The sequence below is a fragment of the Lucilia sericata genome, unplaced genomic scaffold (assembly GCF_015586225.1).
Source record: "Lucilia sericata isolate MDLA Ls3-8-SP2 unplaced genomic scaffold, ASM1558622v1 Contig000867F_arrow, whole genome shotgun sequence".
In the NCBI taxonomy this organism is placed as follows: Eukaryota; Metazoa; Arthropoda; class Insecta; order Diptera; family Calliphoridae; genus Lucilia; species Lucilia sericata.
Genome location: NW_023994858.1, coordinates 115,294 through 129,659, shown reverse-complemented (window position 1 = coordinate 129,659; position 14,366 = coordinate 115,294). Strand labels below are relative to the sequence as shown.

The 14,366-nt window shown below is 32.5% G+C and overlaps 1 protein-coding gene across 1 annotated transcript; it reads right to left on the bottom strand.

Annotated features, from left to right (window-relative positions):
- Positions 1 to 9,488: 9,488 nt before the first annotated feature.
- Positions 9,489 to 13,702, bottom strand: LOC119608667. The gene is made up of 2 exons (XM_037963172.1): positions 12,044 to 13,702; positions 9,489 to 9,651 (listed from the first exon to the last, which is right to left on the bottom strand). The coding sequence occupies exons 1-2, from the start codon at positions 13,602 to 13,604 to the stop codon at positions 9,545 to 9,547; spliced, it is 1,668 nt and encodes a 555-aa protein (XP_037819100.1). The 5' UTR covers positions 13,605 to 13,702; the 3' UTR covers positions 9,489 to 9,544.
- Between the last annotated feature and the right edge of the window lie 664 nt (positions 13,703 to 14,366).

Genomic DNA, 14,366 nt, shown 5'->3' with positions numbered 1-14,366 from the left:
CTGTTCTAGTTCTGTTCTAGTTCTGTTCTAGTTCTGTTCTAGTTCTGTTCTAGTTCTGTTCTAGTTCTGTTCTAGTTCTGTTCTGTTCTAGTTCTGTTCTAGTTCTGTTCTAGTTCTGTTCTAGTTCTGTTCTAGTTCTGTTCTAGTTCTGTTCTAGTTCTGTTCTAGTTCTGTTCTAGTTCTGTTCTAGTTCTGTTCTAGTTCTGTTCTAGTTCTGTTCTAGTTCTAGTTCTGTTCTAGTTCTGTTCTAGTTCTGTTCTAGTTCTGTTCTAGTTCTGTTCTAGTTCTGTTCTAGTTCTGTTCTTGTTCTGTTCTAGTTCTGTTCTAGTTCTGTTCTAGTTCTGTTCTAGTTCTGTTCTAGTTCTGTTCTAGTTCTGTTCTAGTTCTGTTCTAGTTCTAGTTCTGTTCTAGTTCTAGTTCTGTTCTAGTTCTGTTCTAGTTCTGTTCTAGTTCTGTTCTAGTTCTGTTCGAGTTCTGTTCTAGTTCTGTTCTAGTTCTGTTCCAGTTCTGTTCTAGTTCTGTTCTAGATCTCTTTTAGTTCTGTTCTGTTCTTGTTCTTGTTCTTGTTCTGTTCTTGTTCTGTTCTTGTTCTGTTCTTGTTCTGTTCTAGTTCTGTTCTAATTCTGTTCTAATTCTGTTCTAGTTCAGTTCTAGTTCTGTTCTAGTTCTGTTCTAGTTCTGTTCTAGTTTTGTTCTAGTTCTGTTCTAGTTCTGTTCTAGTTCTGTTCTAGTTCTGTTCTAGTTCTGTTCTAGTTCTGTTCTAGTTCTGTTCCAGTTCTGTTCTAGTTCTGTTCTAGTTCTGTTCTAGTTCTGTTCTAGTTCTGTTCTAGTTCTGTTCTAGTTCTGTTCTAGTTTTGTTCTAGTTCTGTTCTAGTTCTGTTCTAGCTCAGTTCTAGTTCTGTTCTAGCTCAGTTCTAGCTATGATATTCCTGTATGTAGTATTAGTTCATTTCCAGTTAGGTTTTAAATCAGTTTAGGTTCACACCGGATAGAAAATAATAAACTAAAAAAAAAACTCAAAGGTTAGTTGGATACTCTATTTTATACCTTTAAGAACTTGCTCAACTGTATCAACTAATATATTATTTTCTATTTTTTATCTTACAGATTGTTTTATTGTCAAATTAAAATTAAAATTATTTTCAAAACATCAAAGACTTTTTCTCCATAAGTAAACTTAAATAATTTGGTAACCAATGCAAAACAACATTAATGAATATATCGATTTAGTTCAATAGTTTTGGTGTGAAAAACCTTGCAATTATCATTACATCAAACGATTGCAGTTGAGATGATACATAAGAACCGGAAATCACAAACTGATCGAAAAAAATTCAATTGGAAAAGACGCAAACAAAAAAAAAAATAAATAAACAAATCAAAAAAGCCATAAAACATCTTAAAAAAAATTATTGTGAATAACAAATAAAAAAAAATAATGATAAAACATCAATTAATGGTGAGTGTAAAAAATGTGTGTTCTTATTAAAATTCTATAAAGAAAAGAAAAAACTAGTGAGAATAAATATAAAAAAAATCTGAAAAAATATGTGTGAATGTAAACGAAATACGTCATAAAATCATATATATCGGCGGTTTTCTAAATGAATAAATAAATCGTGTTAAATCAAATTAATAATTATTATTATAAATGTTTGTCTTACAATGTTGTTGGCAAATTTAACAAAGAACAACAAAAAAAAAAACACTAAAAATCCCATCTATACTTTGTGAACACCAAGCAACAACATCAACAAAATATTCAAATTGTATTGAATCGAATCGTTTTGATATTTAGTCTGGCTGTATATTGGTCGTTGTGTCTCTTTTTGTATGCCTCTGGCGTCAAGTGTCTGGTATAAATCAACACCGCCATCCGCCATTATAAATCATAATCATACAATGTTGCAAATTGTGTTAAGAAATTCTACAGTGATTCGTGCTGTTGCAATCATTGTTAATATTAATGTTTGTGGCAATTTTGAGTTTGTTGTTCCTGCTCTTGTAGTTAATAAAATTTCCATTAATATTGAGTGAAAATGAAATTTTACACAACAGCAATATTATTTTAAAGATTTAGTTACAAGCTCATCTTTATTAATTAATCACATTGTGTAAAAATAAAATACAAACCCAAGACACTAGTGCAAAGCAGTGTAAATTATTCATATACCAGTAGCTTTCAAAACAGAGATGGAAAAACATTTCAACATACAATCATAATTCATTTTACAACATTGGACATCAATCATTAACAGCATCTTTGAAATATAGATGATATACAACAAGCCGTATTTTTGAATGTATTTCTTTGTAATCAGCGGAAATATGGTGAGTAGAATATTTTATATTTATATATTTTTATGTTATTTTATATCATATTTTTATACCCTACACCACTATAATGGGAAGGGTATTATGAGTTTGTGCTGATGTTTGTAAAACCCAAAAATATTGACCCTTCACCCATCTTAAAGTATAATAATTGGCAAAGAATCACAATCGATTAAGCTCTGTCCGTCTGTCTGTCTGACCGCCGTTCTTCCGTCTGTGTGTCCGTGTAAACCTTGTCCGCTCGCTACAGGTCGCAATCTTCGAGTTAATTCGATGAAATTTGGCACATGTCCTTTTTTAGACGAATTAAAAATGGTTCAAATCGGTCCGTCATTTCACCTACGCTCAATACAACCGTATCCCCGAATAGGGCTTTTGAGCTCATAGTTATGTTAAATGTATGTATGTAGTATCTCCACAGAAAACGGCAAACCGTGGTTTTATAGAAGTCTAGCCCCCATACAATGGAACTTAAATATAAATGAACTAGAACTAGAACTGAACTAAAAATAGAAGAAAAATTTAACTAAAACTGAACTAGAACTGAACTGGAACTGACTAGAACTGAACTAGAACTGAACTAGACTGAACTAGAACTGAACTAGAAACTGAACTAGAACTGAACTTGAACTGAACTAGAACTGAACTAGAACTGAACTAACTGAACTAGAACTGAACTAGAACTGAACTAGAACTGAACTAGAACTGAACTAGAACTGACTAGAACTGAACTAGAACTGAACTAGAACTGAACTAGAACTGAACTAGAACTGAACTAGAACTGAACTAGAACTGAACTAGAACTGAACCTAGAACTGAACTAGAACTGAACTAGAACTGAACTAGAACTGAACTAGAACTGAACTAGAACGACCTGAACTGAACTAGAACTGAACTAGAACTGAACTAGAACTGAACTAGAACTGAACTAGAACTGAACTAGAACTGAACTAGAACTGAACTAGAACTGAACTAGAACTGAACTAGAACTGAACTAGAACTGAACTAGAACTGAACTAGAACTGAACTAGAACTGAACTAGAACTGAACTAGAACTGAACTAGAACTGAACTAGAACTGAACTAGAACTGAACTAGAACTGAACTAGAACTGAACTAGAACTGAACTAGAACTGAACTAGAACTGAACTAGAACTGAACTAGAACTGAACTAGAACTGAACTAGAACTGAACTAGAACTGAACTAGAACTGAACTAGAACTGAACTAGAACTGAACTAGAACTGAACTAGAACTGAACTAGAACTGAACTAGAACTGAACTAGAACTGAACTAGAACTGAACTAGAACTGAACTAGAACTGAACTAGAACTGAACTAGAACTGAACTAGAACTGAACTAGAACTGAACTAGAACTGAACTAGAACTGAACTAGAACTGAACTAGAACTGAACTAGAACTGAACTAGAACTGAACTAGAACTGAACTAGAACTGAACTAGAACTGAACTAGAACTGAACTAGAACTGAACTAGAACTGAACTAGAACTGAACTAGAACTGAACTAGAACTGAACTAGAACTGAACTAGAACTGAACTAGAACTGAACTAGAACTGAACTAGAACTGAACTAGAACTGAACTAGAACTGAACTGAACTGAACTAGAACTGAACTAGAACTGAACTAGAACTGAACTAGAACTGAACTAGAACTGAACTAGAACTGAACTAGAACTGAACTAGAACTGAACTCGAACTGAACTAGAACTGAACTAGAACTGAACTGAACTAGAACTGAAATTGAACTGAACTAGAACTGAACTAGAACTGAACTAGAACTGAACTAGAACTGAATTAGAACTGAACTGGAACTGAACTAGAACTGAACTAGAACTGAACTAGAACTGAACTATAACTGAACTATAACTGAACTATAACTGAACTATAACTGAACTAGAACTGAACTAGAACTGAACTAGAACTGAACTAGAACTGAACTAGAACTGAACTAGAACTGAACTAGAACTGAACTAGAACTGAACTAGAACTGAACTAGAACTGAACTAGAACTGAACTAGAACTGAACTAGAACTGAACTAGAACTGAACTAGAACTGAACTAGAACTGAACTAGAACTGAACTAGAACTGAACTAGAACTGAACGAGAACTGAACTAGAACAAAACTAGAAATGAACTTGAACTGGACTGATCTAAAACTGAACTAGAATTTTGATACACGTTCATCCCTTCAGATTTATTTTTTCTGCAAAATTTGTTAGAATTAAAAATATACAAAAAAAATATTTATAGATAGTTTTTGAACTTTTGTCAAATAGTTTCCACATTATACATATGTATGTTCTCTAAATCATTACAGTTCTTTTGTAACTAATCCCACAATATAATGTCCTGTCAATAATATCATTCTTTTTAATTTTTTTTTTACATTTGTCTGGCATTAAACCTACGAATACTTTGGAGAAAATAAGGCAGCTTAAGTAGAAGACAACAACTCGTATAATTTATTTATTATTTTTTTTGTTTATGTTAATTTTTTTGTGTTATTGTTTACAACGTCTAACAGTCATGTTTGATTATTTAAATCCATGTCATGTCTTGAGATTATTTTTTGCACACACTTGCAAAAGGAGTTTAAGCAGTGTTCACATTTAACAAATATTTGATATGAATGATGTAATTAATATTTTTCGAAAATCTTTCTTTGATGCTAGAAGACTTTTGTAAGAGTCATATTAGAACAAATGATTAGTCGAGGTAAAACCTAATGCCTCTGGTTTTAATGGTCCTGCATTTTCGTTCTTCGAAAAAGTTTAGATTCAAACATAAACTTATTGTTTGAAAATCTGTTCAAATTAGGACAGAATGATACTATTTGCGGACTTTAGAAAAATATAATTCTGGAAATAAATTTATACATTTTGTTGCAATCCAACAAAGTTACCTTAACTTTTGCTAAATCCATACAGTTTATTATCCTTGCTGCTCGCCTGGTTGGCTTCTATCCTGCTGTTTGAATGTATTGATGAGAGATGTATAATGTGTGTGTCGCCGTTAGTTGAAAAAATATATTTTTTCTTTTTTTAACTTGTTGTTTTTGGTTGTTACTTTTGTTGGCAATAACTGTATGTGAACGTTACAAATCTGCTTAATAAAATCATACCAAAAAATGCATCACATTTGTACATACACATAAGTATTCATATGTATATTTTTGTGTTTTGTAAATGAACCAAATACAAAAAAATAAAAGATGTGAAAAATTACAAAAAAAAATATCTATAGACGTCGTATAATGTGGGCTCCAACAGCGTCAGACTGTCTGGTATGTCTACAACGTTGGTCTGAATGTCTGTCCTTCCATCCATCTGTCCGTCTATCTGGCTGTTCTGGTTGTTTTCGTTTGTTTCGGTTTTAGTTTTATTTCGTCCGGTTTGTTAGTTTCACAACGTACAACGTTGCCGTGTGTGTTTACTTTTTTTTTTTTTTTTTTCAATATTTTGTATTTTTTCTCTCTGTTGTCTCGTTATTTTGTGCTTTTTTTTAAGTTTTTATACTTATTTTTGGTTGCAGTAAATATTTATTTTTGTTTATAGAAATTGTATTGCAAACGATTCGAGTGAGTGTATTAATTTTTGTGTGCATTTTGTTGTACCACTGATTCATGTCTGGACGGTTTGACTTACAGCAGGCGTCCACAGACAGAAATTGAAATCTTATGTGACTGTTTGTGCATATTGGTTAAACTGTGGTGTACGTGTCGGTTTGTCCATTTCTTGTGTGTGAAATAAGTGCACTATGGGACTAAAGGGATTTTGGCAAGCTTATTTGGTTGCGGTATGTTACGGAAGGACGGTTTCTAGAATGAATTGCATCGTTTGAGTTTCCATATGATTATAAAATTTTTGCATAATCTTAACGATGAAACCAATTTAAGTTCCTTATGATGCTTGTAGTGAACTCTAATCTAAAGTACGGACCTTTGATACCTTGATAAGTTTATCTTATATATTCTCCCACTTTAAGTTAACGAAATCTAAATAGTTCCCCGGACACGAACATATATCCGATTTTCAAATACAAAACCAACCTTTAAAGAAGTTACAACTACTGTTCGGTTATCCAAATTCTATCCTCACCAGTTCCCCTTAACCTCTCTTCCTTTATCGCATAAAATCATTTATTGAAAAGCGGAGCATTCTTTATAGGAAGTAGAATAAGATTTTAGAATCTTATGATTTTTGTGCATTATTTCCGGGATGATTTGGTTTATCATAGATACTAAATTTTTATTGTTCAGAATCGTAACAATTAATCATCTAATTCTGTTCGAATCACATCTTGGCAACCTGATCTTCGTCCGGTGACAGGTTTAGCATTTTATCTAGTTCTTCTGAGATTTCCGATTTCCAACAGTCCTCTCTTCTCTTAAAATTAAAGTAAAATCATTGTCATTATTAATTGTTCAACTAGTGAATTCGTTGGAATTTTCCACATACAAATCAAGCCAAAATTCCAGGAATTGCTTATTCGATTTTGATCAATCTTTGTTGGTAAAGACCACCGATTTGAAGAAAAAGAAAAGAAAAGAACAAATTGTATACGGATTAAATCGTCTAAACGTTGCGTTTATTCGCGAGCTCCCTTCCATGAGAACTCGCTCGTCGAACTTGTTCTTCAATAATTCGATTTGCACTTTGTGCTGTCCAGCTGGAACCACATATTGCCCCATTTTATAATGTCAAGCTTCTCCCAAAATTACTTAAACATCATGCCGCTATAGTGATTGCTGTCGTTCATTATCAGCAACCTGATCACACGTTAAAACCATCGATTTATAACGGCGAGACTCGATCTCAGCATACACTTCCAGGCGTCGATCATTGATCAGTTTAAAACCTTGTAGAATTGTTATGAGTTCCCAGTAATGAGGGTTTCAGGTCAAAGAAATTATACTGCCGATGAGTACGCATTCGACCAAATTGTAGCGCGGAATGATGTTAATATTTCTCGGGTCGTGGCTTCGATGTGACGACAAATAAAGACTCATTATGAGATCTTGAGAAAAATCCAAGAAAATTGGATTGTACACACTTATTGTCTCTAGTCTCCAGTCAGTTGAAAATTAAATTAACAGGTCATGCAAGGAGCAAACTGCAACGCGGAATAATATTAACATATCCCGGGTAGTAGCTTCATTGGATCCCAGTAATGAAGGTTCAATGAAATTAATGTAGGAGGCATTTAACAGGTGGACCAAAGCGCGGAAAATGTTAATGTTTCCCAGATCGTGGCTTCAATGTGACGACAAAAAAGGCTGATGGCTCATTATGAACTCTAGATAAAAACTAAAACATGAATAGTTAACGTATAGTGGTTGAGACATCGAACATGATTATGAAGTAAATCTCAAAAGTTGGTTAACCATTACCACTCGTTTTGTTCGATTAGAACCTTTTCAAATCGGTGGTCAATATAAAAAAGTAAAACCTTTTGATGGAAAAGAGTAATACCTTTTATGCGACTGTATATCTCCACAAGATTCTTAGAATAAGTATCTTTCATGATCTGAACTGTCCTAAATATATGTCATTAATAGATCTAATCAAACTTATTAGATGTAAGACCATTCTCAGGAGGCCTACGAAATTGTAAGGAAAACATTAAAGAGTATGAGCAAAAAATAAATGGAGTCTATAAACAAATTGCCGAGATATAGCCGGAACCAAATGTTTTACACAAAAAACCCCCGAATGTTGTCTTTCGTTCCATAGTGCATTGATTAACTTTAGAATAGAATGTACTGTTTTACAGTAAAAGTTCTCTTAAGTAATACATGCAATTTATGCATAAAATATTAGTCCAGTTATAACGAATCTAGTAGCAACTCAACTATTTGAAATAAAAAAAATCTTATAGTTTGAAAAGGACATTTTTTAAGGAAAATGTTCCCTACAACGTTTAAATATATCTGTTATAAATCTGATAAGTTTTTCTAAAATGCATACGGAAATTTTATTCAGAATTATGAAAATCTTATCAAACCCGATCTTTAACCAAATATACTTTCAAAACCTTGCTAGGGTATTAATACAAAGTTTTGTATTTCTTTTTTTTATAATGCAAGTCTAACCTACTATTGAACATACGTTCAGACTATACAATTCATCTAGCCACCAGCCATGGCAGCCAAACAGACTTCTAATCTACAAGTAGTCGTCGTCGTCGTCGTCGTCGTCGTCGTCGTCATGCTCTCAAATTCATATATGTAACGGATAATGTACAGTGTTTATGTCGGGGTACTCACGTATTTTAACCCTGATACACCACCACACATTGAGATTAAAAGCAGTAGTTGCAATCATTTGCATACATCCTACTTTTTTATTGTTGTTGTTGTTCATTTCGGTTTAGATTTGTTGAACCATGTAGTCTCTGCTATTGACTTTAAAAATAATAAAAGTTCGCGTGGCTTCTCTATATAGAATTTATTATTTATTTATATTTTTGTATTACTGTTTACACGCTTTTTATCCCCTACCATAGATTTCGGAAAAGAGTGATACTTTAGAGTTAAGGGTATGTTTGTCATCATTTTATGAAAGTTAATTTTAAAAAAAATTTAAAATTGTTGGTCATCAAAAATTCTACAATATTCCCTAGAGTTTGTTTGACAAAAGATTGGTGATACGTTCGCATCTATAATTTTTGTCTGATTTATAATAAAACTACTTATTTTATTGGCTATTGGTAATGTATAAAGTAAGCAATTGATTCCATATTTATAATTTGGGAGTAGGGAAGTATACATTAGAGTTTCAATTTGTATCAGTTCGTTTTTAAAAATGCAGACCTTGAATTTTCCTATCATCAACCTTTGTAGCACCCTTTCCATTTCGTCTACTACTATCCAATTTTTTCTATACAGTTCATAGTTAATAATTGTTGTATGCAAATTTTCGAAAAAAATTTACAATTTTATTTATGATTTTTAAAACAAGTGGGTTTTTGGACATGTTTTTATTTTTTGCGATATGTGTAGTATTTTTTCAATAATTCCAATCACGAGATAATGTCAAGAACTTTTTTGTTGTAGATAAAATTAAATATAAATCATAAATTTTTAAATAATTTTTGTCACATACAAATGCTTATTTTGAAAGTAAAACAAATCTAGGAAATATATTAGAACTTTTATTAATTCTTTATTTATTTCACCAAAGTAATATATATTTAGAATTCCAAAGTAAACGGCATTTTCCTGGTTCTATAATGATTGGTATTGATATGCAATCGAACAATTTCCCTAAAAATTGTTTTTTGTTCAAAGTCTTTAAGTTCTGAAAAGAAAGAAAAAGAGGGAATTAATGATTAAACATTTCATAAATTTTTATTAGAATTTTAATAATAAAATCTAAATATATGACATTATTATTAAGAAATTGAGACCTTAAGCAAAACATCGGAAAAAAGTTTATATTAATGGGGTTCAATTTCTCGTTATTTCGGCAAAAATATATATTAAGAAAGATTGCAGACTTCAGTTTGGTACTTTTTTATAACTCTTATTAAAGTAAGGACTCATAACACCTTGAAATTTAGAACGATTTAGTAAGGACTCTGGATCCCCTCAAAATAGTGATCTGCAAAATGTTGCATAAATACGACATGAAAAAGTTTTGAAAGAATCAAAATCTCTATCAAATTTTCATGATGATCGGTTCATAATTGAACCCAACTCCATAACCCCTCTAAGAATATAACTCTTAAAAGTTCCTCAGTTTTCAACTGATTATGGGGGAATATTTGTGTACCCTTCACGTTCGTGAAAAGGGTATGAATGTCGAAGTCCTTTACGTTAACACCTGCCTTGAAGGCTTTATTTCACGCTGGTCTTTTTCAACCACTGGGTAAGCTTTTACACGTTGGTGGCAATTTACATATATGGAATTTCCGGTCTAGTATACGTCCACTTTGCTCGAGCGTTCTAATTTTTCTGTTGGGGAAGGACAGGTGTCATGAGCAAGCTCAATCTAACCCACACAAGGAAAAGGCAATCACTGGTTTAGAGTCAATAGACAACACAACATCAAACGCTTTTTGATGTTGTGACGCATCAACTAATACTCATACCCCTAGAGATTCGTCATCATCTAAGACTCACCTCAGTGCATTCCTAGACCTTATATGTCGCCCAACCACACTATTGAGATGGCTCTGTTGATTCTAGGGGACGTAATTGGTAGTCCGTAACACGGATTATTTTAATTAACAAGACTTATTTCAGTGGCCACAAAGAACCACTGTAATAAGTTGAGCATGTTTTAGAGTAAACTCCAACACACTCAACCATGAATGAAAATCTCTGATAAATTAATGATTATTGTATTAACGACCATGCACCATCTCACTCCGTTTTGCCAAACCTTAGTTCAGCACATCTTTTCCGTCACTCCAACCATCACTCCATCCGACTAACCTCGGATACAACTCAGAATACCTCTAATCCATCAGATACAAGTATCTGAATGGTGGTACATCGAACACCGACGTATACCCAATCTTTGCATTATCAGTTCAAATCCAACATTTTATTAATCCACAGTCATGCTCTGTGGTTTGTAACAGAAACTTATCCAGAGAATTATACTTTAAGGTGTATCCCGAAGGAATCTCAGCCAAGTGACCAGCCAGGACACTGTCCTGCGGGTCTAGCCGGACTGTGAAGTGACATCACCAGTTTATAGTTCCGGCAGACTAGAAGTATTGGTAGCACTTCATTACCCCGAGATTGCAAAACACCAAGATGAGGGTCTTCTATCAAGGAAACATGCCCCGTGGGGGTGTGAAAAGGGTATATATAAGTTTGTCATTCCGTTTGTAATTTCTACAATATAATTTTCCGACCCTATAAAGTATATATATATATATATATATTAGGATCCTTATAGCCATGTCCGTCTGTATGTTTCTTGAAATCAGTTTTCTGAAGACGCTAGATATCTTTGGGATCTAAATCTTCAATGTTCTATCTAACATGCTTTCGAAAAATTTCCTTATTAAAATCAGCAAAATCGGATCATAAATAACGGAGATATGAGCAAAAATCCCAGACAACCTTTGAAAATTTCGTCAAAAAATTTGTATTTTTTGCATGCAGATGCATGAAAACAACAACAACTTTCAGATTGTGTTTGTTTGTGAGTAAATTGTGGTTCGGTTATATGGGGGCTAGGTGAAAAAGTGGACTGATTGGGTCAAAAGAGTAAGTAATTTTTGACTCTTTTTAATTTCTGAATAATTCGGTACATAGCACCAATAAGAAGACCTTTTCATAGTATTATATGATAATAGATTTTTATCGGTGAAAGACAGGGTCAGACCTGAGTTTCCTGGAAACCATATCAATTCGACTAAGTGTTTTCTAAACTGAGACATGAGAAAATATTTCGTGTTAGCTTACGAATGTAAATATGAAAGCAATAGAGGACATTAGCGATATATTAGTTAATAATCATAACACGCCAACAAATTTTTAACTCAGAAAATAGCTTTATGCTTTAGGATTATCTCAATCCATGGCCCAAATTACGGCATACTATATCGATCGAAATCTCAATAGAATCTAAATGGAGATTTCGATCGATATCGTATGCCATAATTTGGGCCCAGATCTGATTGTAACCTAACTAAAATAAACATTTTTGAAATAAACAATCTTTGATTTCTTACCCATTTTAAAACCGCAAATTTTTATACGATTTGACCGGTTACGCAAACAATCCGCTGACAGCAATATACATAGTAGTCTAAAATTTAATATATCTCCAGCGGTGCCATAAACAAGAAAACCCAATTGCTCATTAACATCTAATACATCTAACCAATGTGTTAAACCCATTACAAATATTCCAAAGGGCAACTTTATAAACTCCAAAGTCGTCGCAACTCTAAAACATTTTTGGGAAATTCTATTATTATCGATCAATACATCATTAACAGCAATATTTAAACGTTTCAAAGACATATCACGAATAAGCATTTTCAAAAGAGTCCAGTTCAGACCATGACCAGTAGTAAATGTTAATTCTTTTAGGTTAGCCATAGATAAGACAATACGTGGTAAAATATAGGGATTTGTTAGTTGTAACTGTTTTAATTGAGGACATTTATCACGTATCCAATTATGAGTTATATCACCATTAAGCCAGTTCAGGGTGTGTAGTGCGTTAAAGTGGTTTAGAGAATTTTGAAATATTTCAGATATTGCTGTAAACTGTGGGGTATCTATGGTTATCGATTCCAAAGAGGGTGCTATATAAATATAATTGTAAGTTTTGTTGACAGGCGAATTGATCAATTTAAACTTTTTTAGCTTGAGGCCACCCAAAAATTGTTGTAAATTTTCAAAGGTCAAGCCACTACAAGAAATCAGCGATATTTCTTGTAAACCCTGTAAAGGCAAGAAATCCTTGATATCTAGTTGACAACCTTCCAAACATAAAGTTTCTAAATATCTACAACATCTGCTCAAAATATCGATTAGTTTGACATTTAACAACAAATTACTATCATTGACGTGTATGATGAGTTTGCGCAATTGCGGGCAGCATTTCAGATAACCGGTAAAAGTGCACCAAAAATCATAGTTTAAAATGCCAATATTTAAAACCTGTAACTGCCAAACAATATCGGGTATATAGGTCCTGGTGGTTTTATCCTCCTCCTCACAAACTATGGTGAAATTTTTAAAACTTAAACTGGTCAAATTCACAACATTATTTAAAAGATATTTCACATGTTGCACTTTCAGTGGCTTTATGGTACCCGGCTTTGTCTCGGGCTCAAATTTTAATTCCTGCAATTGTTTTATTTTACAAATACTGTCGATATTTATATTAATACCCGGCGCCAGAGTTTCAAAATGTTCACAGAAACATTTCAACAAATGTAAACTGTTCAATTGCAAACAATTTTTGCTTAACACCAGCAGATTTTCATTTGTCACCACCATTTGATAGAAGATTAATTTACTTAAATTTCTAAAAGGTTTCACTTTAAACTTAAAATACTCCGCCTGCAAGTTGTCATCTTTCATATCACCCTGCACCTTTAGCACTTCTATATCGTGAGATTTCTTCTTTAAAAATATTTGACAATCTGTGTGATTTAATGCAAATTTTGTTTCATTAACTTCGTACAATTCGCTTAAATTCTCGGTGGTATTACGTGTTAAGATATTTACATAACGACTTCTATAAATACACAGTTCGTTTAAATTATTTAACCACATATTTATTTTGGACTTTCTTTCTTAAATACATTTCTTTTAATTTTAAAATAATTCTTAAAAACTGTAAACGTTTACTTCGAAAATTCTTAAAAGTGACTGAGATCTTTGTTTATCTTTTGAGTAAAATACTGCTCGGGGTTTAATTTATTAAAATAAATATATAGTCGAGAAGATTGATTCATGTTTGTCTTAAAAATACATCATTAAGATACTAAAGTGTGTACACGAAGAAAAGATTACTTAATGATAAAACCTTTAATATTAGTTAGATGAAATTAGACCTGAAACTAATTTTAGGACCGATTTATCGAGGTTCCGATTGGTTTTAAATCTCTCGGTACGAGTTAAATTCGGACATAGATTGTCAATTCAGTCTGTTTCAAATGATCATATAAAATTTATGAAAAAGATCTTCAGGAGTAAAGGGTTAAACTTATCTTTCTTTAGCTTTCTGTGTGACCAGTCGAAAATAGGTTTTTTTTTTGGAATCCCAGTTCCATTATTGCAGATATTCAACTAACATTTCCGAGTGCTTAAATTTTTAAGTATAAAAAGGTCTTTTTTATTAGTATTTGTCTTACAACAATTTCGTGTACATACTTTTCATATTTATCTCATTAGAATATTTTTTTAGATTACGATAAATATTTGCTGAGATTTCTTTAATCTTTAGAGAATATTTATATCTTGTTGTAAGGAAGGGCTCGTATATATTTTTTAAATTATTTATAAAGTAAGAAACATCAGATTATGCTGTACATC

Excerpts from the sequence above, each read along its gene's own strand:
- LOC119608667 (XM_037963172.1), bottom strand. The coding sequence starts at position 13,604 with ATGTGGTTAAATAATTTAAACGAACTGTGTATTTATAGAAGTCGTTAT. Across the intron at positions 9,652-12,043 it reads AATTTGCGGTTTTAAAATGG|AACTTAAAGACTTTGAACAA; the intron begins GTAAGAAATCAA and ends CTTTCTTTTCAG.